Source organism: Archocentrus centrarchus, chromosome 2 (genome assembly GCF_007364275.1).
Source record: "Archocentrus centrarchus isolate MPI-CPG fArcCen1 chromosome 2, fArcCen1, whole genome shotgun sequence".
NCBI classification, from domain to species: Eukaryota; Metazoa; Chordata; class Actinopteri; order Cichliformes; family Cichlidae; genus Archocentrus; species Archocentrus centrarchus.
Window position 1 is genome coordinate 5,818,682 of NC_044347.1, and position 25,106 is coordinate 5,843,787.

General features: G+C 42.6%; 1 protein-coding gene across 1 annotated transcript in view; it reads right to left on the bottom strand.

Annotated features, from left to right (window-relative positions):
• Positions 1–25,106, bottom strand: part of LOC115796119 (kalirin-like) — a 61,420-nt gene that overhangs the window by 32,773 nt on the left and 3,541 nt on the right. The window contains exons 2-30 of the mRNA XM_030752377.1: positions 17,631–17,705; positions 17,426–17,540; positions 15,770–15,962; positions 15,229–15,452; positions 14,724–15,048; positions 13,828–13,950; positions 13,554–13,745; positions 13,321–13,452; positions 13,095–13,229; positions 12,924–13,016; positions 12,168–12,290; positions 11,957–12,073; positions 11,799–11,873; positions 11,581–11,703; positions 11,401–11,453; positions 10,146–10,293; positions 9,863–10,059; positions 9,675–9,772; positions 6,921–7,084; positions 6,688–6,807; positions 5,974–6,053; positions 5,287–5,425; positions 4,370–4,504; positions 3,797–3,959; positions 3,530–3,645; positions 1,615–1,737; positions 621–803; positions 212–336; positions 63–129 (exon numbers count right to left, since the gene is read on the bottom strand). Coding sequence (XP_030608237.1) covers positions 63–129; positions 212–336; positions 621–803; positions 1,615–1,737; positions 3,530–3,645; positions 3,797–3,959; positions 4,370–4,504; positions 5,287–5,425; positions 5,974–6,053; positions 6,688–6,807; positions 6,921–7,084; positions 9,675–9,772; positions 9,863–10,059; positions 10,146–10,293; positions 11,401–11,453; positions 11,581–11,703; positions 11,799–11,873; positions 11,957–12,073; positions 12,168–12,290; positions 12,924–13,016; positions 13,095–13,229; positions 13,321–13,452; positions 13,554–13,745; positions 13,828–13,950; positions 14,724–15,048; positions 15,229–15,452; positions 15,770–15,962; positions 17,426–17,540; positions 17,631–17,705 — 3,956 coding nt within the window. The remainder of the gene's footprint in view (positions 1–62; positions 130–211; positions 337–620; positions 804–1,614; positions 1,738–3,529; positions 3,646–3,796; positions 3,960–4,369; positions 4,505–5,286; positions 5,426–5,973; positions 6,054–6,687; positions 6,808–6,920; positions 7,085–9,674; positions 9,773–9,862; positions 10,060–10,145; positions 10,294–11,400; positions 11,454–11,580; positions 11,704–11,798; positions 11,874–11,956; positions 12,074–12,167; positions 12,291–12,923; positions 13,017–13,094; positions 13,230–13,320; positions 13,453–13,553; positions 13,746–13,827; positions 13,951–14,723; positions 15,049–15,228; positions 15,453–15,769; positions 15,963–17,425; positions 17,541–17,630; positions 17,706–25,106) is intronic.

Below are 25,106 nucleotides of genomic sequence, written 5' to 3' on the forward strand. Positions count from 1 at the left end.
GGACTGTGTGGTCTCACAACCAGTAATTTTTCTGTCTGAAACTATGAATTCTGTGAATCTACCTCGATACACTCCTGCAGATCTCTGACGTAGACTCTTTCCGTCTGAAGGAGCTCAGCCATGATGTATCTGAGGGGACACACAGATGTTATCACAGTGCTGCAGCAGCACTGCTACCAGGAGTATGCACATGGATATTAACAGTACTCACTCTTTCTTGCGAGCAGAGCGTCTCTTCTCATCGCTGACCTGGTGGCTCGGGTCGGACAGGTTGACCTCCGGGTCCGAGTCGGACAGACTGTTGGGGATCAGCTCCAGCTCTAAGTCCTTATTGTCCTGAGCGGGACACCATAGAATGTAAACTCTGCATTTACATCCTTTCAGAGTTTTAATAATTACACAAGTATAGCAGCAGATTTTGACTTCTAATTTCACACATTAGTAGCTTAGATGTTGCTAATAATTCAAAAATCTGCTTTTTCTGCGCAGACCTTAGAATTGTTTAATGAGTAACTTCTTTTATGTGGAAATAAACCGTATATCCAAAGGTTCACACATTAGTAGTGGTTTCTTATCAAGTTCATTTTTCAATGCTCCTTCTCCACCATCAGTTCGTTTACCTGTGAGCAGCCTCCCAGCGCCGTTTCCAGCAGGTGGCGGTACTGCCCCATCCTGACAGTGAAGTCACGGTAGCGCTTGTCAACCGTGGAAACGCAACGGCGGAGCTCTGTGCGGTGGGCGTGGCCTTTAGCCAACATGCTCTCAGCCAGCTGGATCAGCAGGTGAACTTTTTCCTGCGTATGCTGACAGAAATGGAGTCATATTTTAGTTAAATTCAACCTCACAACAAAATGTGGTCTTCCAGTTCATTTTCATTATACTACTTTTCCTGATTTTAATCATATTCAGGATAAAATCCATAAAATTGGTAAATCCAACTGATTTTCTGCATATTTTTTAGTCATTCTGCATCTCTCAGTGGTCTCTTTGTAGCTGTTCAGCATCTCTCTGATCACATTGTGCCGCTTAGTGGTTGTTTGCTTCTCATAGTGGTCATTTGTGGTTCTTTGATTTTATTTACACCTCTTTCATCATTTCATGTATCTCGGTTGGTGTTTTTACATTAAGGTGTAATTTTTCATCCCTCAGTGGTTGTTTTGTGTATTTTTCTGTCCAAAAAAGGCAACACTGAAGGGCCAAAACCTCACCTCTTAAGAATTAAAGTCTGCATTACAAGGGCATATGGCTTCTAGAGCTGACAGGTGGATTGGTACACAGACGGCTTTAGTTTCTAGCTGCTTTGCTTTCAAGCAGCCGAATATTAACAGATTCTTCAAACAGATGCTCTGGCCAAAGGGTCACTGGCCCCTCGGCGTGTGCATCATAAGGCTGTTGAGCAAACTAAGCATGAGCCCAGGATACATTAAGTAATTAATTATGTTACTGGGAAATGCTGTTTTATACAGCTACAATATGTAGATTAAAAAATGGCATAAATGTCAATAAATCTCTTCCTGCAGGCTTCAGTTTTCCATTAGTTTTTGATATTGACGTCTTTAATGTCTTATAGATCATAAATTTTCATGAACTCTGCATAAACAGAAAAAAACACACCTTCGCTGAAATGCAGAATTCTCTGTGTTGGTTCAGCAGTTCTTGCGTCTCAGCCACTGTTGCCCCAGGTGATGTGTGGGTGGCCAGGTAATGGTCCCCTGACTGTTGTAACCAATCCAGAGCCTACAATGAAAGAACACATTAGACAGATGTCCTGCCCCAACTCAAAGCCAACATTTAGCAAAATATGATGTGAACAATCATAGCGTTTGTAAGACTTTACAGGTAGCATTTAGAAAATAATGCCCTTTCTTGAGAAAAGCAAATTTCAGTTAACTGATTAGTATTTTGGTCACCACAACATCAGAAAACACTGAAAAATGTATCAAGCTGCAAAGCACAAAGGTGTCAATAAATCAAGAATCAAGAATCAAGAATCAAGAATCAAGAATGCCTTTATTAGTCCCACAAATGGGGAAATTACAGTTAACAGAACATCCATCCAAAACAAAAACATAACACAGACAGGGGGGGACAGATGTCTGAGGTCATGCAACCGTTACACAACGGCGCTACCTTTAGCAGAGAGACAGAAAGAGATACATTGGGATAGTTAGGTTCAAAAAAATCATCTCATACTGTGTTCATAAAGAACACCTTACGAGGTTCCAAAAAACACCTCAGCAAAAAGCATATTGCACATATAAAGCCGGGATAGCAGTATGGTGGGTAGGGTCAGGGTCAGGAGGGGACGCAGACGGAGACGAGAGGGTGGGGGCATTGTGGAGCCCAGATGCCAGCTCCCAGGCAAACAGTTTGCTGATAGTGATGGAAGTTCATCAGCAGCCTTGGTACACCAGATCCAGCTTCACAAATCACAGAGAGGGCTGAGGGGGATAGCGGCCTTCACACATAGTTCTGGAGAGATATGATTGCCAGCCAAGGCCGGCTAGGGAGCCGAATTCTGATAATGCAGGTGTTGTTTTGGAACAGGCTGCTTGTTTTTCCAACAGCCTTCAGTCTCACTGGGAAACCATTCAATAAATCCAATAATCCAAATTCATTAGTTACCGTCCTCACTGAGCAGAACCGTACCTTATCTCCAGATCGAACCCCTCTCACCTGCTACTCCCCAAGTCTACGGCTCAGGTTCATCAGGCTTTGAGTCTGAGTCTGTACCATTCTGGTCAGCCCATCCACCTGGGTCGGCAGCCTCTGCAGATGTCGAACTGCCGTCCAGGTTTTCTTGATTTCACGGTAAATCAGGTATCCTCCAAGCCCAAACAGAAAAGATACCGCTACCAGATAGCCAAATATGTAAGCGTCTTCCACGTCTTCCACCTCTAGGGCCGAGAAGCACACAGGTCTCCACGAGCTCCAAGAGTCGATGACGTATCCAACCGGGTCTGTTCCACTCGGACACGCAGGCTCCCCTTTCCCAGATCTCATAGTGGAAAAAATTCGATCCATGGTCTTGAAGGCCCAGTTTGCCAAATCCATATTGCTCTCAATCTTATTCTTATTCGAACAGTGTGCAAGAGACGCTCTCACAGCAAGCAGCAAGCAGGAAAGATAGGGAGGGCAGGGAGAGAGATAGAATGCGACCGTCCCCGTCAGAGGCTGGAGCAAGAAGATATACTTGAAGAAAATACTATATTTATGAGCAGTCACCTCTGAGATTTCCTTAGGGCACACAACTGTTTGTGAGCTTTAGAACCCCTTGGGTACTACTAGAGGAACCTTTATGAGCAATGGTTTAAATGCCAAAATATTTAATTTGCTATTGTGTAAGAGTGAAAAAGGAAGCAACATTTGCATGTTTGAGAATCAAAAGGCATCGGATATTTTACACTTTTACTCTTTTCACAACCTATTGCACCAACCATCATGACTGTATATATGATGTTGTTAATTCAATGAATCAAACCTAAAGAGAATAAATAGCAGTGTTAACAATTTAGCAGACAGCGCCTACCTGCTGGGCGTGGCTCTGGAAGAGCAGATACTGCTGGCACTGATCCAGTCTACGTTTCTTTAAAGTCCAGAAATGAAGAACTCTGTTTTCTCTCTGGAGCAGCTCACTGAGGATCCCTGAGCACACACACACATTTGGGTAAGGTAAATTACTACTATAAAGTCCATAAACTTAAAAACCAGTTAAGTGTGGCATTCCTCAGGGAGCCATCCCGACTCCACTGTACTTCTTTATTTAATAAATGCTTGTATATTTGTGTTTGTTCACCTTTGACCTGTTGCTCTGGCACCCTGGAGTGCCCGGTAACCTCTGTAACCCCAGTTACCCCAGAGACAGTTACGCTGTGGCCAGAGATAGTAGCCATGGTGACGCTGTTGCGGTGAATGTACTTGAGGAAAACTTCGGCGTTCCGTCTGGCCAGAGTGCATGCCTGTAAACACGGACGCACAACACCGGAGATGTTATCAGAGGAAGACATGGCACTCAAATAATCCCAAATAGAAATCTATAATCTATTATTACTGGTCCTCAAAGGGCCAGCTGTATGCCAGTGGAGGTTCATGTTTGAGCTGTGTGGTGGAAGACGTGTCTGCTCATAGTGGTAGGCTTGGCTTACTACATCCAAAGTCAATTTAAGCAGCTGAGCAGTTTTGGGGGAAATTGAACTTGTGATTCTCTTCACATTTGTTTAGACAGGCACTTACAAATAACTGCCTCAAACAGCTTGCAGAGCATACGACTTTCAGACATGCTCCTGAAGTTCTCAGATAGACAAATCAGGACTGTTCAAGTTGGACATTTCTATTTTAGAGTTTGTTATGGTTTTCCAGCACTTCTCACCTTTAGGAATGCCTCCTTCTGCTCCATGTGTTTGCTGATGAGCGGCAGCAGCTGCTCAGGCTGTCTTTCTCCTCCTGCACACCAGTCCTCCTCCCTGCGGTACTCCTGCTCTAGACTCTCCAGTACACCACACACCTGGAAACAGGCAGGTACACACGTAACAAACTTTCAGTGCAAACATATCTGGCACCACCTGGAATTTCAGAGTGTTAATTAATGATCTAACCAGGAGCACAAAAAAAAAAAAAGACTTTCATTGTAAGATAGCCGATAAGGTGCAGGTAGGGAAGAGCATTTCAAACCATTTCCAATATTCACTGAGAATTCCTTGACTGTTCTTCAAAGACTGCCCTCCATCCCAAACCACTGTATAGTTGTGGCAGAGTTGTGATACACTAGCTCTACTTACATATATACATCTTACCAAGCACCAGTAAAAACAAGAGAAAAAAATATATTTTAAGACAAAAAATAAAAACCGTCACAAACTATTTGACTTTTGTTTAATATAATTTAATAATCATTCATGACCATCCCTGGTGCTGGTACCCATCTCCACAACTACTGTCCCCCTGTGGTCACTCTCAGTGTTGCAACTAAAATGGTTAAAATGCATTTTCCTCATAGATCTTTATTTAAAGTCATGTTAACAGGACATTCACAAGTGGAAAAAAATAAGCTGTTACTCTTTCTACTCTGAATTTTCAGATCACTGAAGTTTCAGTTTGGAATATTTACAGGACCTAAAGACTAAGTTTTATTCATCATGTATAACCAATGTGTTTTGCAATTAGTTTATTAAAATACTAACAAATTAATTATTTTTTTCATTTAAGATACAGATATTTAATTGTCATCTATTATGAGTTTGCTAACCACTGAATTAAGTCTGTGGCGTTACACTCAGTCAGCGTTACCTGCTGTGACGTCCTGTAAAAGGCAGCGGATGCGTTGACTAATTTAAGCCTGTCTTCAATCCTCAGCATCAGTGTCTGCCAGTGCAGCGCCACCGTCTGGGCACAAGACCTCACTGCATCAGGGTCATAGTGACCTGACCTGAGGAGGGAAGCAGAGAAGTTGCACAATTGGGATTGTGTTTCTATAACTTGCCTCAGTCAGAAAAAAATTAATCATTAAACAGTGAGATGGTTAGCCATCCTCAATAAATGTAACATTTTAATCTTACAACTTTAACTGATAATACTGAACTTTATAAAAATGATCCTTTTTGGAAATGTTAGCTTTCTCTACGTGTTTGAATTTGAGATAAAAACCTTACAATGAGACATAAAGTACATTCTGGCTTTTGCTTTGATTCTTATTGCAAATAAGTTCATTTATTCAATTTATTTACTGTACAATTTAATTTTTATGCACTAAAGTAACAGTTAACATTAGATACATGGGTTTATATAACTTTAGTACAAAGGATGTATTGAGGTACAAAACATAGGTAAAATTAGCCTTATTAAAACACTACTGTCTGTATTTCTGACTTTCTTTGTTTTCTTTAAAAGCCAGACTTTACTGGAACTTAATGAGACTAGTGGTTAATAATTTGATATTTGCAGCTAACTAGCATTGCTAATCATAGATTGACTAACCTGACCAGCAGCTCTGCTCTCTGCTGCAGAGCCAGGGCCACCTGATGGGTCCTCTGCAGGGAGTCAGCATGAAGGAGAGACTGGAGAAAGATGGAGAAAGACAAGGCACAGCACATCCACTTCAATTCCATTAATCCATTGGGAGGATTTTGTGCGTGAGAGTCCCTGTTGTTGTGGTAACCTCTAAAGCTGACTGCTGTGATGTACTGCAAACACATCAGACTCATCCTCTGCATGAGGGCAGGGTCATTTATTCGCTGTCATGCAGGGGTTCCCATAGGAATCTGTTTAGCTGAGCTGGTAAGCTGCTCAGATTTTGATGCATTTTGTGCTGCGATAAACTGATGCCACACTTATTAAATTTGTTATTCTGTATGTAAATTACTTAGAAAGGGCAAGGTTAAAGTAAGGCTGTAAATATTTTCTGCTTTACTTATTGAATGCTTTTTCTTTTCTGTTGTATTGCTTTGTTTTGTTTTTCTATTTATGAGCCCCATAAAAAGCAATGCAGTCTGTATTTTCTGTAAAGACAAACTGTAAAAACTGTTTGATTTTGATTCTATAAGGTGGGTAAATAACAAAAACATCTGTATTCAAATGCCCATTTAGAAAGCTGATATTTTAGCATACTTCTGATGTAAAAGTCATTTAATAATTTTCCTTTTTATTAGTTATGGTAATTGGAGTGTAATTTTGTATTATGTGTGCAATAACCTCTATGGCCTGTTGGAGACGCTCATGCTCCCGCTGGAGCTGCTCCGCTTCAGACAAACAGCTGGAATTCAACATGCAGGACGACAGCATGACCTCCCCCTCTGAGATCCAACCCAGCACCTGAGATAGAGACACGGGGACACAGACGGGTAATCATCATCACTGTTAGTCCCCACTTGGCACCTGGCATATGCGTGCATGAGTGTGTGTGTGTGTGTGTGTGTGTGTGTTACCTGTTTAACCTGGCTCTGCAGGTGTCTCAGCTGCAGGTTCTGCTCCAGGTGTGTGTGTATGTGATCTGCAATCTGCTGCAGCTCCTTCTGTTTGTCCTGCAGGAGGCACTGCAGCTCCTCCACCTGTGAGGAGATGCCTCCCTCTGCCTCTGAGAGCTCGATACCTGACACACACACACACACACACACACATACACACATTTTAGACCTTCAAAGCGAGGGCGTTTTGGCTGCCAACGTCCCCACAAGTATAATCAGACAGCTGTGTGTGTATATCTCTGTTCATATGTGTATGCATGCATGAACCGATGCGAGTTTTTGCTGGTGTGTGTGTGTCTCCATGGCAAATTCAATACGCTGGTTTCTATGGGGACCAGCTGTGTGCTTCAGAGAGCAGTTTCCATGGCAACCAATCCCCCTTTCCCCCCTCCCCCATTATCCTTGCTGCCCCCCTTTCTCCCCCCTTAATATCATCAGTGTGTTCCTGAAGTGGTCAGACAGAGGCTACGCAGGAGCATCAAATGTGCTGACTGATTTCTATTTTATTCTGCTGCATTCAATTCTCTTCTATTCTTTGGAGGTTAAACATAATCAACATGCCATTGTACTGCCACTGTCCTGGACTATTCTGCTTCGTGCCTGTTCGGCCTTTTGCCAGCTTGTGGTTGTTTGACGCCATCAAAGCCCTCATTAGCCCCTCAAGGAAAGCCAAAAAACCCCTCAAGTACAACTACAAGCCCTGGATTGAAACCAGAAAGCCTGGAAGCACTTCAAGGACCACACAGCCTGTTTTAGTATCATCACTACCTCTTCAGTTGCCTCTGCAAAACCAACCAGACAGGGTTCTCGAAGTGTGGCTGACAACACTTTCTTCAGCCCATTGCTGAATGAAAAATAAATATATTTAATTGAGTCATAGTTCATTTCATAATTAGATACAGCAGCACAGTATTGCACACATTACAGTACATGTTAAACTTTTTTAACCACTTAATATTCATCCAGTCACCAGTCACCCTTATAGAGTTGGGTCAGTTGTTTGGGTATGGTTAACGTCCACCCAGAGTATAAAACTTCATCTGAAATGAAACATCTGTCTGGTATGTGGCTAAAGCAAACCCCAACCCTAACCCTAGATTGGTCAGTGATGGCAGCCCACCTAGGGTTAGGGTTTGGTTAATGTCCACACTTTTTATAGACGTCTGAGCTATGTGGAACACCCAAATGGGAAAGATTTTAACAGAAAAACTGCAAAGCAAAAACATATGACTGCAACTGAATGGTAACATCAGGAAGCCCAACCCAAACCCAAAGGCTAGACTTAGATGTTAAAGGACGAGGTTAAAGGATGATTTCTCAAAGTTTTGGTGAATGAAGGGCAACTTTGGGAGGCAGTATATGAATGAGAGTGGCACCCAGCAAACAAAAGAATTCCAAAACCAGTTTGTTCAATGCAGTAGCAGCTTGTGGTTGTTTGACGCCATCAAACCTGCAGAGAGGCGGTTAGTTTTCTAACCCAACACTCTCAGCGCACACAGTTTGACACAATACATGAGGTATAATAAATGAGGGCTGCAGCAACGGCCCCTTTTTCCCTATTGTGCCTATGATTGAATGAGTACGCAGTAATCAGCCATTTGTGTCTGTTTAGGTTTGCTGCTTTGTTTCGAAGTGCAAGTGTTAATTGATGAAATGTGTCAGTTCAGAAGTTGATTTACACTTTATGATGTTAATTATAATACTTGACCTGGATTATAATTTTTTTTAACCAGAGTGAGTGCTGTTATATTTGTTCACACAATCTTTATTTGGGAACATTAACTACTTCTAAATCCACCCCCATGGAACACTTGAATACTAACAAGCATCCGAGGAAACCTCTGAAACGCTCATTGGAAGACTTGGGATCCACTCAGTCACCTCTGAGAATTCCTTGGGGCACACAACTGTTTGTGATCTCTAGAACCCCTTGGGTACTACTAGAGGAACCTTTAGGAGTTCTTGAGGATGCAAATCCATTCATGAACATCTTGACTCACCCGAGTATAATCAACAAAACGTCTTTTGAAAAATCCATTCAAAGACCAGCAGGGCACTACCCAAGATATTTAGAACCCCCTCAAGTCCCACTAAAACACTCAGCACATGATTAATAGAAACGTCTCAAGGTCCCTTCTTTGAGGAAATATCCCCAGCCACTAGCAATCTTCTTTCAAAAACCCTTAAGGAAAAATCAAACCCAATTAAGGGATTTTTACAATCCACTAAGGAACCTCTAAACAAACCCAAGAATCACTATAAACACTCTAACACCTGGAGCTCATCAGTGATACACTATTAGGAAGGACATTGGTCTACCTTAGTGCTATCCATTGTGTCCACAAGACCCTAGAATCTCTTAGGTACAAGAAACCCTTTAAATACCTTTGTGACCTGAAAACTTATCTATCCAGAAACCCTTTCAGCTACTAACAAGAGAACCCCATGAACTGAAGGGCCCCAGGCGCTCAAACTCACTGATTTACTCTAAGCCATGAATAACCTCTAAAATTTGTAAAGGAGAGTCACATAACCTGTTTTTTTTCCTTGTACTCTACCACAAGACTCAATCATGGGTCGCCTTTTATGAGCAGACATTACGTCATTGAAGAACATGATGTATGTTTCTGTCGATATGAAGATGTTTCTGTTTAATTGGTTGCCTCAGCCTTGCAGACAGCCAGCAAAAGTAAACTGAATGAGTGAATTTCTTACCTGATGCCAGGACCTCTGTGATGTACTGTTGAAGGTCATGACCTTGCTGGATGACCTCATAAATCATGTTGTTCATAGCCAACCTCCGTTCCATGTGCCTGCAGTTCAATCATTAATCTATGAATCAAAGCCTGCCTCCAGAGTTATTGTGGTGAGTGAGGAAGAAAACATCATCTTGGCCTGTTTACCTGTGAATGCGCTGCTGTGCTAATGTTAGTGCCTCGGGGCTGGCCTCCACTAGCCGTGACTGGCCCAATGCTAACTTATCCTGGGCTAGCTTGTCCTGGTTTGCATCGGGTAGCCTCGGTGATGCTAGTTTCTCAGTGGAAAAGTCCTGGGACTGTTTCTGAAGGTCTTGTTTCCATGCATCCATTTCCCCAGTAACCTGGAAGCAAGACAAACATAGAGTTCACCTTTCCAAGCACCTGCAAGGAGGAGAAATTTGGGTAGAAAAGTAGAATGCAAATTAACCTCCAGTGTGCACTGCTGCAGTATGCGCAGCTGCAAGTAAACATCTAGTCGGATCTTCCTCTGATGGAAAAGCTCCTCCAGCTGAACGTGAGACTCCTCCAGCTGTTGCAACACTGACTCTACATGGGCCACCGAGCTGCCCTGGGGCCTGAAATAAACCCGCCCACTCATTATAGAGATATGAAAACAAACAAAAAGCTACAAACAAAAGTGCCTGGACCTGAAAATGAATACATTCCTGCAGATTATACAAATCAGAAAACAAATGCACCTACACACATTAGTCAAACCTTAAAACAAAGGCACCCACAACACTCCTCTGAGTTTGCATGAACAGTGAAGCAAACACACCTGCACAGGCTGCACTAAGTTATACAGAACAAACACAAAGGCTATGAAAACCTGAAAACAAACACAACTATAATTATAATAGAAATCAGCATCACGCAGGCCTCTTAACTGCCCTGTGTAGTGAAAACAAGCACCCACACAGCAATCTATGTGTTATATATACTTTATATGAATAATTATATACACTATTGATGGAAAGATCATTTGAGACTCTTTCTCCAGGCTCTTTATTCATTACCCACAGCTGGTGGTCACAGGTGGGGGTGGGAATGTAGATCAACCAGTAAATGGACAGCTTCATCTTTATGGTCAGCTCTCGTTTTACCACACAATTTCTTCCAAACACGGATTTTTCCAGGTGATAAATTTTGCACAAATTCAGCCCAATTTATCTCTATAGTTTTTAAGATTTTTGTTCTCGATGTACACCAAAGGGCAAGTGAAATTTCAAGGCTAACCTGAAGTCATATCAGTGAAAGAATAGCCTCTGTGGCATCTTAAATATCATCAGTGCTGCTGCCTCAAGCTGAAGTGGGCAAAGACTGTCTCTGAAGGGATGTTTGGTTTCTGAGTGCCTCTTAAGCTCACTCGGTACCACGTCTGCATTAGTTAACTCTGATGTACTAATAGAGTCGATTTTAATTTCATCCATTTCTTTTTGCATAGATACAATAATCACGTTTAACACAAAATTCAAAGTTGCACACGGACTTTCTAAATAATACAGAAAACAAGTGCCCACACGTTCCACATAATCCAGAAAACAAACACACTCACACAGACCAAAAAAACCCACACAGGTCCACAGAGCTGTTTAGAGGTAGAAAACACGCACATCCAGAATAATGACATGCACTGCAGTACTGTGGCTGAACACACCCACTCTGTGTGTATGTGTGTATACCTCAGTTGCAGGATGAGGTCTTCTCCCTCCCGGATGACACTCATCGCAGCTTCCTGTAGGTTAGGGTTAGATCTTGGGTTAGTGTGAGGGTTAGACGTGACAGGTCAGAGGTCAGGTGCGGGTGTTAGGTTGTTATGACAGGGTTAGAGTTAAGGTCAGAAGTCACAGCTGGCTCGTTACCTGCGTGTTGGCCTGCTGCTGCTGCTGCTGGCTGATGAGAGCCTGAAGAGCCTCCACGGTGTCCGGGCAGATGAGGACATCTGAGGACAGCTGCTTCTGGAGTCCCTCCATCCACGCTGACAGCTGAGAAGGAGGAGCAGAGAGGAAGATTAGTGAGTGTTAATAACGAAGTGTGGTTTAAAAGTGTGTTTGAGTGTGTGTGTGTGTGTGTGTGTTACCTCCTTTGTATGCGTGTAGAAGGACACAGCGAGGTCCAGCAGCAGCTTCCTCTGTTCAACGCGCTGGATGAAGGCCTGTGGCACAGAAACAATGTAAACAACACAGACTCACAGCATGTGACAACAACACAGCCCCCACCTCCCCCTGTCAGACATACCTGCATGCGGAGCTCCAGGTCTCGGGCCGCCTGGTAGATCTCCTCCTCTTCACACTCTCCAGACTGAGCCAGCTGGTCTGCAGCCTCCAGAAGCTTCTCTGCGTTGGTGTACGTGTTCTGACAAACAGAAAGAAGTTAACACGCTGCGGCTGCGCCTCACCGAGTTAAAGGACGACTGCGTGCGCGCCTCTTAGACTTAAGCTCATGCTACCTGTGCGACCTGCTGGAAGTCGTCGTGGCGTTTCTGCAGCGCTCGTGCTCGATGCAGAGACTTCCCCACGCCGGTGTGTTTGTTCAGGAAAACCTCGCCATGCTGCTCCACCCAGTCCAGCACCTGAGCGACAAACAGGTGGAGGGAGACCCTGAATCTGAGTCTCAGATATTCATAGATAAATATTCTCATATTTTCTTAACTCTGAGGTCTAGAAATGGTTTGTAAATTGTTTTAACATCATTGCCAAGATCTTTTGGGGGCATTTGAAAAGTTAAAAGATTGAAAAGAAGATGTCTTGAAGATTCTTTGTGGCTCTAAAAGCTTTTCATGGACAGTTTCTCAGTGAGGAAGGAGACTTTGTTTGTGTTCTTCTGTCTATTCACAGTCTTTGAGTCCCTTAGAGTGGCTCAAGGATGTACTGCTTATTTTGTTTCAGCTGTGATTTGTTGTAGTTCATCTTTAATCTGTTCATTTCTTCCATTGATTCTTTCACCTAAACTGTGATTTTTTTTTCTACTTTAAATGATGCACAACTTTTACTATACAAATACACAAAAATATCTAAAATTCTAGATGATCTAGAAAGCAAATTCACACATAATCCAGAAAACAAAAGCACCCAGATACTCAATTTAATGTATGGTTATTATAAGAATTTTATTTTTGACATTAAAGTGGATTCTAATCAGTATCTGGCTCTGAATACATCATCCATATTTCAAACTGGATCAGCATTTCAATTGGAGGTCATACCTGTTTAACATCCTGTTGAAACACACAAAGCTGCAGGCGCTGATGGAGGCGGAGCTTGCGGTGTTGCCACGCCCTCTCCACTTCATGGTGACCCTGAATAACAGAAGAAAACTGGCATCAGTCCATCTGTGTTCGGCCTGGGATGCACAGTATGGAGGATGTGGGACGTACCTGCATCACTTGGTGTAGAACTCCCATGATGCTGTGCGTGGCGGCAGTGAAGTCTGGTTTGGGCGCCGAGTCATCAGAATCTGATGCTGGGCAACGCTGGAGAACGTCCAGTAGTGCTTTACCGCTCTCGCTGACCTGCAGAAGGACAGGTGGTGAGACACAAAGACAGAGAGACAGGTGTCGAGCACACACATGTGTTGAGACAGACAGATGGAGAGACAGGTACCTGTGTGTAATTCGCAGAGATCTCTTCATTGAGCTCCTGGTGCTTCTTTATGGCAGCTTCCAGCTCTGCTGTTGCTGATGGCAGTGACCCCTCAGAGCACACCTGAACCCAGCCCTCCACCCGATGCAGGAACTGAGCAGGTAGAGACAGACAGGTAGATGTTTAGTCTTGTGAGCATCACCTGGCTGATGCAATGTGAAGTAAGAGGAGAAAGGCAAACGTGTATGACTCACCTGTTCTGCCCCCTGGTGGAAGCCGGTTGCCATGGCGAGCGTGTTGCTGCGCTCCTCCAGCGCCGTCGTCAGGGACTTCCAGTCTTCCTGCAACTTCGACGAAACCATGGCGATCCGCTCCGCACCGTAATGACCGGCCTCTGCGAGCCTCGCCGCCACGGTGACAACACTGTCCACATTCACGCTGCCATTCTGCGCAAACAGAACCAGTTCATTAAAAACACTCCACACACACACACACACACACACACGAACATGCATGTACTCGACTGACCATGCAGTTGGCGGTGAAGTGCTGGTGTTGCGTCTGGAGGTCGACAGCATGCTGGTGGTTCTGACCGACCTCTGCCAGACTCTGCACGAACAGCTCTTTACTGTGAGCGATCCACTCAGACATCTGAGACAGAGGAGGAGAAAGGTTAGAGCACAGCTGCCACATCTGTCCAAGATAACATAAACAACATTAACTGCAACAGATGCCAAGACCAAAGTGAGGGATTCAAAACGTGGTGGAAAGAAAATGTAAAACTTAATGCGAGGGATGAAAATTTTAAGAACAAATTCAGAACATTATGCAACAGGCTTTAATTTAACCTCAATATAAGGATCCAAAACTTAATGTAAGGGACAACAAAATGAACGTGAGTGCTGCAAAACTTAAATATAAGGGACATAAAACAAAATGCAAATAAATGCACAGCATGATAGCAAGGTACGGCAAACCTGACCCAAAAGTTATTGCAATTAATTCAATGACCATAAAACAAGAGTCATCATCCATAATGTGAAAGATGCCAAGCAATGTGTGAATACGGGTGCAGGTAATGCAAAAGTGGCTCAAAGTGTTGTCACCCAGCGGCTCGACAGACATTTATTCTACAAGAAGGATCATTATAAAATCTTTATTCGTGTCTGTACTTCACTCTATGAGTTGACAGCTCCTCCTGTCTGCAACACGTATCACCTAATTTGCAACATGTCAGTTGTGATTTGCAGCTTTGTTCTCATGAAAACAAACACGATGTTTGTGGCACACATGGGAGAACCCTGCAGAACTCAAGTCAGTCATTTGAGAAACGTGACAGCACCTACATTAACAGAGCAAACAGATTTTTATTCTACTTCCAAACACTTTGGTTTCATATTGGCTTTTTATGGTGTAAACCTCACCTTGGTGGCATCCTGCTCAAACAGGTGTAGCTGCAGCGCCTGGTCCAGGTGCAGCTTCTTGTCGCTCCAGCTCTGCAGCAGATGGGTACGAGCCGCCTGCAGCCGGTCCAGCAGGGACGAAACCTTTGGAGCCACGCTCTGGAAGTCCGCCCCGCCTGACAGCCAGCTGCCGTGGCTGCCGCCACCCCCACCGCCCTCAGTGGAGGCATCACCATGGGAAGGGCCAAGGCGCATACGTTGCAGTAAGCTCCGCCCTTCTCGGTCGAGGGCATCAACTGGTGCAGTTGCAATAGTGTTACGGAGACGACTGTGTTCCTCAAGAAGCCTGGAGTGAGAAATATGGATGTTAACTTCACTTGAATGACCTGAAGAACTAATCTGCCACCAAGATCAATGCCCAGATTTGGAGTTTAAAGAAGTGTTGCAGATCCACACCAACTGTGTGTAACCTTGCAGGTCAGTGGTGAAGCTCACATGGGAAATACAGGAGAAAAAAAACTCTCACTTGCGGGCCTCGTCGACATCCTGGGGCTCTGGTATGCGGTTCAGTCCGGCCTCTAGCTGTTCCAGCTGGGCCAGCAGCTGTGTGGCAGCCCCCGAGAACTCCTCCAGGCCCAGACGTAGCTCAGTCCATTCCACATGGTCATATTCCAATGAGCCACCAAGGTCAGAGGTCAACTGGGAGGGGTCGACAAGCCGGGACAGACCCTCCACGGACACCAGGCTGGTCTGGAGACAGAGACAGGTTAGTGACATACTGCAGAGGAATGTGGAAAACTGGGTTGTTGTACTACAGTACATACAGGCTGTTAGTAGTAGTAGTATTTCTGTAACATGAATATTTAGCTGTAGTTTTAGTGTGTGATACAGTGGTATTTTTAGAAGAAGAACTAACATTAGCAGGTTTTTCACTTAGAATCAGTAGTTCTTCATTTAAAAGCGGCTCTCAGTTTAACAGCACTGGCAGCAGAAATGCTTCAGGTGGCATCAGCAGCAGATCTGGCACTAAGTTAGTGACAGCTGATCTTCAGTTTGCAGTAACGTACCTCGAAGCTGAGCTTGGCGCTGCCCAAGTTGGTCTTGTGTTTCTGCCAGAAGGTGTCAGGTTTGATGAGCAGCGCCGTGTGGATGTTGGAGGAAAACGACTCCTGCAGCGTTCGCAGCACCGGCTTCACACTGTCCCACTTACTTCCACGCATGTCCACCACCACGGTGAAGCCACGAGCGCGCACATCCTCACTGACAGAAAAGCAGAGAGACGGGGAGGCTGGTAATGCCATCCAGGTATCTTTTCATCACCTCTGTGGGATTTTCTCCACCAGCATAAATTCTACAACGGTTTGCTCCACAGAGTTTCAGCAGTGACTCCTCCAAGTCTTGACTGGTTAAAGCACTTCTTTAGAAGGATGGCTTAAGTCAAAAATGGATACTTGCTATTTTCATTCAAATGTGGATCAAGGCTATAACACAGGAGTCTGAGGATATTGCTTGATGAATCTAAACATGAATTTACACCATTATTTTGGGACATTTTACAGTTTTTCTTCACTTTTTAAAAACAGACAAACAAACAAAAGCAAAATACTCAAACAGAAAGCCAGACATACATAAAGATATAATCAAATTAAAGTACAGATGAAAGAAAAAACAGAAGAGGACAATAAATGATAAACGCCAGTGAGAGACCATAAGTAAGAAACAGATCATCTGAAAGATGATAACCAGACAAAGCTCATAAAAGACAACAGCATGTGCAATGACAAAAAGGAAATCTTTAAAATCTTTTTTAAAGCAAATTAAAGCAGTTCACTGATTCTGTGAGGTCATTCCAAAGCGGAAGGGTCCTGATGGCAAAAGCACAATTTTAAAAAGGACCCACCTGAGGATATCAGGCTGCAAGCTGGCTCATATCGCATCAGCATTTCTGCTATAAGGGTCTTGGGGCTAGACATGCTTTAAAAGTGATGAGGAAAATCTTAAAATCAAATCTATAACATATGGGAAGACAAAAGAGAGAAGCCAGGATCTGGGTGACATGATGCCATCTGCTAATGCACGCCAAGCTGCTGCATTTGAACAAGAGAGAACAGAGCTGCAGTGGTCAAGCCTTTAAAAAAAGTCTGGGATGAGTTTCCAGGTCTGACCTTGAAAGCATCGGTTTAATTCTGAAGACGGTGCTTATTTGGACTGATAAACTTAAACTGAGGGTCCAGTTAAACTGAACCCTTAAATGTCTGGTATTTGTAAAAAGAGGACCAGGGAACTTCCATTCCAGTACTATGGTTTGCAGAATTAAACATTAAAATTAAACAATCTGATTCTCAAGTATTCTGCTAAAGAAACCTTTGTACATCCAACATTTAACAGACAGTTTTAAGCCGCAGCAAGACTTTGTGGAGGGCACAACTGTGTGCCAAACTAATGAAATTTAGCTAAATGGAAGTGCATGAGCACAAAATAAAATAGAGCCTAAAATTGAACCTTGAGGTACTCCACAGGTACTGTAAGCTGGAGACCCGTACTAAGAGCAATTGATCTGCAATCAGTAAAGGCAGTGTGTCTGTTACAGAAATCTATGTGTTTTCATGATGGTAAAATTAAAGATCCCAATTAACAACACTGACTCTACTCCTCTTGGGAAGTATCTACTATGTAACATGGGCTAACTAATACTTATGTAAGCTCTGCAAACACAACTCTACCTGGGTATTGTCGATAGGTAAGTGACCAGCCGGCTGAGGTCCTCCTGTTTTATTCGATCATGATTGGTCCTGGCAGGGAAGGTCAGGATTGGTCCACCGCGTTTGTCCCGCCCGCCTGGAAAACACATGGAGCAGTTACTCAGACCGGGTGGCACGAGGACCAAACTGGGCTAAAATCTGCAGCAGTGTTGGTGGGTTTTTGTACCTGACACGAAGGCCACTTTCTCTCTGAGCACCGTCAGGACATCGACCGCCCGGACACACTCGGCTTTACCAGAACCTGAGAGACGGATAGAGGGAATCTTTAGTTGCTCATTGGTGCCCCGTCCAACTGGATATCTACTATAGGAACACTCTTTAAGGTTTCTCTTCACTAAATACCCGCATTTTTTTCCTGATTGGCCAACAGGTGTATTGTTTAAATGCTTCTAAATGCATTATATTCAGCTGCCTTCTTCGCTCCACCATCAACTTTCCATCAGTGTATTGTGAAACTGGCACGAATACTGTGTCACCCACACAGTTACCACTACCGACCACACTGAGAGGCAGTCGTGTAAAAACATTTCTCCGTATTGGTAACAGTGGTCAGAAATTCCAAATTGACTTATTCCAGCTTGAGATATTTAAGACTGGATCAGTGTGGTGGAAAACACCCACAGGCTGGTGTGAATATCACTCATCAATTTTTCAGTTCATGTAAAGTTTAAAAAGTTAAGGAATAAAGGACAAGCAAACAACATCAAACTACTTCCTCTCATCTACCAAAATCAGGCTTCAGAGCGAGGAGCTGACAGACATTTCAATTAAAAAGCTCCTGCAGCTCAGGGAGCATGTGCTTCTGTACTTTTATGTCTATCTTTGTGAGGACTGTGGACAATTTAAGACCTTGGGAGGACAATCTGTCTGGACAGACCTCAGAAGGTCTGTTTTTAGGGTTGAGATGTGATTTTAAGGTTTAGGTCTGTGATGGTTTAGGAACGTGAAAACACATTTTGTCAGTGACGGTCCCCACAAAGATAGGATTACAAACATATGTGTGTGTTGCAGACGGCCTCCCATGTGCGTCAGATCATCCTCCACAGCGGGAGAAAGCTAATCCAACACACACACACACACACACACACACACACACACACACACACACACACACACACACACACACACACACACACACAAAGAAGGCATTAAACGTCTCACATTAGCAGCTCAACGAGCAGCAATAACCCTCAGAGAGAAAACCTAAAAACAGGAAGGAGAAGAGAAACACTTTTCCAACCTAAGCTCCCTCCTTACAGCGTCCTGTTTCTCCTTCTCCATCCATGTCTGTCAGACTGACCCAGACTGACTTATTAACCAATCGCTTGGCTTCAGACCCTTGATAATCCATCAGGGGTTTTAATCAAGCCACACCCATGTGTGATAATAACCCAAATAAACTACACATACTGTAAACCCACTGTGATAATAATATTGACTTCAAACAGAAAGTGGAAAAGCCCCAAAGCATTCCAAGAATGACGGCAAACTAAATATGATTTAAACTGTAGGCTGTTATAAAAATAAGCTATCCAATTTTAAGTGGAATATAGAGTTTATTTGTGGAAAAATACCCTGATTTGTTCTATGAATCTGTAGGCAGGTCTCTTTGTTTTAGCTTCTACTCACGGCTATTTTTACCAAAAGAAAGGACAGACACCAGCAACACCCTTCCCTTGTCTTGTGGTAAAACCCTGATCCTCACCTAAAGATGCTTTGTTTGAACTCTTTGGTACATTGTACCACATTGGGTACTTGCAGTATGTCAAGAACAATTACATGTTTGTGTTAATTGCTGTTTTCCATGTTTGCATCCACATGGCAGTCTAACAACATGGCTAAAAAACTACTGCTTCCACAACTGAAGGACCAAAAAATCCTTAAATCTTCTTAACTTCAGTTTGGATGGCTCCTGCGTGGTTTGTGCAAGTTCTTGGTCATCCAGCTCATGGTAGTTTTATGTGCTTGAGTTGACAGCAGCTGGACTTCTTTTTGATGTTTCACCTCTCATCTGAAATGCTGCAGTTCTAAAGACTTTTTAACCTCTAGTTGGATTACCGAAGTCTCTAATGGCCTCCTTGATTCACACCTTTGCTCATATGACTCAGACAACTTGGCTGAAGACAGGGTGGTTCAACAACTATCAGGGCCACCTCCATGGTCACAACCCCATTAGAAGTTCAATACTCCATCAGCTGTTAGAACTGAACTCATCTTGGATGAGAGGTGAAAGATGAGTCCAGCTGCCTTCAATTGAAGGTCATGCTTTATCATTAAACCCTTTGGGGTTTTTGGTTTTACAAAAACCATCAGTTAAAATTAAATTCTTGAAAATCAATTTTTCCAATGCTTAGACCCAGAAGGGGTCATTTTTAGACCTGGCGAACAGGCAGGCTTGCAGTGAAGATGTTATTAAAGACCTCACTAACTATCGTTTGGAAATGGGAAGATGAAAGTTTAATGACAATTTGCTTCAGAATAACTGTTACTCTTGGTGTTTAAAGCCCAGATACAGTGTATCACAAAAGTGAGTACACCCCTCATGTGTCTGCATATATTTAAGTATATCTTTTCATGGGACAACACTGACAAAATGACACTTTGACACAATGTAAAGTAGTCTGTGTGCAGCTTATATAACAGTCTTCATGTAGAGCAACAGTTCGTATTTAAGATCCTCACAGAGTTCTTTGCCATGTTGGAACTTTCAGTGACCAGTATAAGAGAGTCTGAGAGCTGTACTACAAAACTGTACACACCTGCCCCCTATGCACACCTGAGACCTAGTAACATTAACGAGTCACATGACATTTTGGAGGGGAAATGACAAGCAGTGCTCAATTTGGACATTAACAGGTGTAGTCTCTTAGGGGTGTACTCACTTTATTTGCTGCTGGTTTAGACATTAATGGCTGTATATCGAGTTATTTTGAGGGAAGAATAAATTTACACTGTTATATAAGCTGCACACAGACTACTTTTCATTGTGTCAAAGTGTCATTTTGTCAGTGTTGTCCCATGAAAAGATATACTTAAATATCTGCAGACATGTGAGAGGTGTACTCACTTTTGTGATACACTGTATGGTGGTGCCTACAGATAACTACTGAGCTACACTGTATCCTTCACATGTGGCAAAATAGCCAGACTTCCTTTGTTCCGCTAATCAATGAATCTGTCATTAAAACTTGGATCTTTTATTCATTAGCAGGCCTCTTAGTTGTAGTTCCAGATGATGTGCTAGAAGCAGGATGTATGAAAAGACCAATGTCATCAACTATGTGCTTCCATTTTCTGTATGATTAGAAAGTCCTAAGAAATTGATTACACTTTCCACATCTACAATAATGCCAAGGTCTGCTTGGGTCTGAGTGACTGTAAATTTTATCATTGTGAGAGTCCGTGTGGAAGTCCATATGCCTGCCAGTTTTTTGAGACTGCACAGACTTGTCTGCAGAGACTTCACATTACAATGCAGCAACTACCCATGCGCCCCGGGCGGCAGACTTCAAGTGGACTTCAAAGAAATATAACAGGAGTGACTACTCAACTGTGGCGTCTCCAGCTGTCCATGTTCGCAACAGAGTATAATAAGGCTTAACTCCTCACCTACGGAAGCTCGGTCAGGAGCTCTTGGTGTCACAGTGTACCTCTTCGGTGCAATCTTTGCTTTAATGAAGCAAACAAGATTATTTTAACACAACCCATCATCTTTCCTTACATCTGTAAAAGACATGGCTGAACTTCATGAAATGGCAAAGGAAACACAACTCAAAGAACCAAAACAAGCAACATGAAAAAACAAAGCCCCCTGGCCTCCAAGCTAACAATCACTCTGTCAGATAGGAGTGTTTGTTCTCTTCTGATGCCCTGAGAATCAGAACGGGTCGAGGTGGACATCAAGAACTATAATAAACAAAACAAAACTTTGTACTGTTGTCTGGTCAAAGTGGCCAAAAGCCCTTTGCTTATGAAAGAAACTGGAGATTGAGATCAGGAGTCTGCTTGTAGTTCAGTAAAAGCAAGTGGTGGTGAGCCATCTTCACTAAATCAATCGATAGCAATAATATTTTAAGCTGAGAATCAGAATGGGAAACCCCATCTATTGAATAATAAAAGAAGGTATAAAAGTCTTTTAAACATTAACTGGCTATATCCACTGTATCCTACAGAGGGCGATGGTGGGACCTCAGCTGATGTTAGGTACCAAAGACTTCAGGCTCCAATGGAGCTGCAGCAATTACGGTTGGTTAATGATTACTGGAAACAGCTAATGGACAGAAAATCAATCAGCATCTAGTTTAACATTCTGATAAGTAGTTTTTTAAAGATTTCATAGTTTGTGCTTCTCAGATGGGTGAACTGGCTGCTTTTCCTCATCTGACATGATAGTAAATTACTTTGGAGTTTTAAACTCAGGAAACAGATATTTGTTGATGTGGCTTTGAGCTCTATGACATTCTCTGTATGGTTTATCAATCAATGAGTACATTAATCTATAATGACAATCGCAGTTAGTTGCAGTAGTGGGCTCCAGCTGTGGATCAAATATTTGAATAAAATCCAAGTTATTGCATTGGATTTGGTGGGTGACCCATCAAAAAATGGGCTGAAATCCAGTTCCTGCTCTGACTGTTTTTTTAGGCTGAGATGAACTTCCTAATGTACTGCAACTGACAGGTTTTATTTCTGTGATAAATCATCAATAAAAACTCTGAGAGCAGGCAGTTCTTTATCACTGCTGATAACCGAGTTAAACTCCACACTCCTGCTCCTCACTGGCTGCTGTTTGCTCTGAGAATTAGCTGAATTTAAAAAAAAAAGATGATGAATGTGTTGTAGTGGGTGGACCTGGTGTTAATATATGGCAGCTCTGAGAGCAGAAGCTAACAGCCTGCAGACGCTAATGAGTCGCTGGTGGGTGTTTGAGGTCTGTTCGAGTGTAAATACAACTGAACCACGTTCAGCCACGGTTAGAAATCCGATTGATCCTCGATCAGTTGTCAATCAAGATGACAGCACCGAGATTTGGAGGCGGGATTTCCACTCTGATAAAGCTGTCTGACACCAATAAAACACTCACTCTCTGAGTCAGTAAGAGGCTGAAAATAGCGACTGTGCAGAGCACATGAAAAGCCTTCAGAGGAACTTGCTGTCAGTCTGTCAGGACACATCACACTGATTACACAACAAAACTAATGAATATATTTCCCCGCAGTGTCCTCTGAATCTTTAAAATGTCAGCCTCGTGGATTTGAAGACATCACAGTCCGAGGCCAAAAATACAACATTAGGAGCCTGTTTCTGAATAACCTTGGTGGCTTTTCTCTGCATGTAAAAACAGCCTCAGGACCTCCAGTTTTTATGTTGCCCAAATTGAACTGCACTGACATATACTAAAGCTTGATGTGTATTAAAGCTACAAATGACCCTGTGGCCCACAGCTGTTTCACAGTGAAAGTAGCTTCCTTCACAGTAAAATGCCCCAAACTGCTTTACAGTTTACCCATCAGCTGCTTCACAATAAAAGAGCCCATTTGCTGTTTCACAATAAAAGTCCATTTGCTGTTTCACAATAAAAGTCCATAAGCTGCTTCACAATTAAAGTCCATAAGCTGCTTCACATTAAAAGTCTCTAAGCTGCTTGGCAATAAAAGTCTGCCAGATATTTTCCTATAAAAGTCTGTCACCTGCTTCACAATAAAAGCCCATAAGCTACTTCACAATAAAATTCCATAAGCTGCTTCACATTAAAAGTCTTTAAGCTGCTTGGCAATAAAAGTCTCTCAGCTGCTTCACAATAAAAGTTTATCAGCTGCTTTATAATAAAAGTCAGTCTGCTGCTTTAAAAAAAAAAAGTCTATCAGCTGCTTCACAATAAAAGCCCATAAGCTGCTTCACATTAAAAGTCTCTAAGCTGCTTGGCAATAAAAGTCTCTCAGCTGCTTCACAATAAAAGTTTATCAGCTGCTTTATAATAAAAGTCAGTCTGCTGCTTTAAAAAAAAAAGTGTATCAGCTGCTTCACATTAAAAGTCTTTAAGCTGCTTCACAATAAAAGTCCATCAGCTGCTTCACAATAAAAGCCCATAAGCTGCTTCACAATAAAAATCTGTCAGCAACTTCACAATAAAAGTCATTCTAATACTTAACAATAAAAGTTTGTCATCTGTTTTATTATCAAAGTCTGTCGGATGTTTCACAATAAAAGTCCAACAAAAGCTTCACAGTGTTAGTGCTGCGGGTTGTTTTGCTAAAACATCTCCTCTCATAATGTTAATTTTCACAGCAGCTGATTACCACACACTTAAACCCACATTTGTTCTATTCAAACACCATTTAGCTCATTTCTTGTTACTTTATCCTATTTGAGGTCTGCTGGTTGTTATTATTCTTCCTCTGTTTCTCAGCTTTACCCTTCCTGGGACACTGCACAGCACCATGTTGTTAGCTTGCCAGTTAAAATGTGATAATGTGTAACTGAACACAGCGTGAAAGCACAAACTACATGGATAAAGAGCCCTGATATCATTAAAGATCATCTGGTTTGTTTGTATGTAACTGAGAACAGAGACTCTGATTCATAATGACGCTGATGAGATGCAGTTTTCTTTCATGGTCAATTGCCTGATACCAATCTAGCAGAAAAGATAAGTACATCACATCCATTTAGCAGCACTTTTGTCCAAAACATGAAGAGGCTGCTGGGACTGAGCAACCAACCCTGTGAACGATGGCCAACCTGCTCTAAACCACTGAGCTACAGCTGTGGCAAATATTTAAATTACCACAGGGAGCTTGCCAAACAGACACCACGGGTCCCTCTGGGGACCCGTGGGGCTATGCCCCACTTTTCCTTACTGGTAATCCAACATCTCCTACATCCATATGTTAGCTTTGTAGTCACCCATGGCTGGGCTGTTTTATTTATTATTGTTTTATGTATCCAGTACTTTAAATTGGATTTTTAGATCTTGAATATACAATGGAAGAAATCATTTGGAAAATTCCAGACTATTCCATTTTCTGTCAGAAATATTTCCTTTAACCCTCGACATTCAGGTCAGTTTCCCTGCTGAGCACACGTCCTGAGCCATAACTGACTCGTGCTGCTCTTTACAGCTTCTTCATGTAGATCTTCTTGCTACTGTCAGCAAAATGTTTAGTCAGGTTGTCAGGTCTGATCCTTGTACAACCTCCTCGGTATTCCTTCTATTCTGTAGATCCCAGCATATTTAATTGGAACATATCCTTGAATCTCTTTGGGCTTGTTTGGGATTCTGTAAACACGGCTCTGGTTTGTCTCAGCAGTGGATTGGTTGGTGGTTAATGCATGCATCTGCCACTTCTTTCAGTTTTGTTAATTATCATTAGTTGTCAAAGTTCAAGGTCTTCACTCAGTTTTGTTTATTTTCCATGGTGTTTATTTTCCTTATTTAAGTTTTTTTTTGGAATTATTTTTATTACAAATGATTTGAAATGCATCATCTTGCCTGCTTTCTTCCTTTGAGATACTGATTTCAGACCTGCTGCTTCTTCCTAGATTCCTAGATGTCCTAACTGTGGTCTTTGATTAGATGTGATGATGAATTAACTTTGATTCTTGCAGCTGAACAATATTTAACTCGTACTGTGATTTTGGG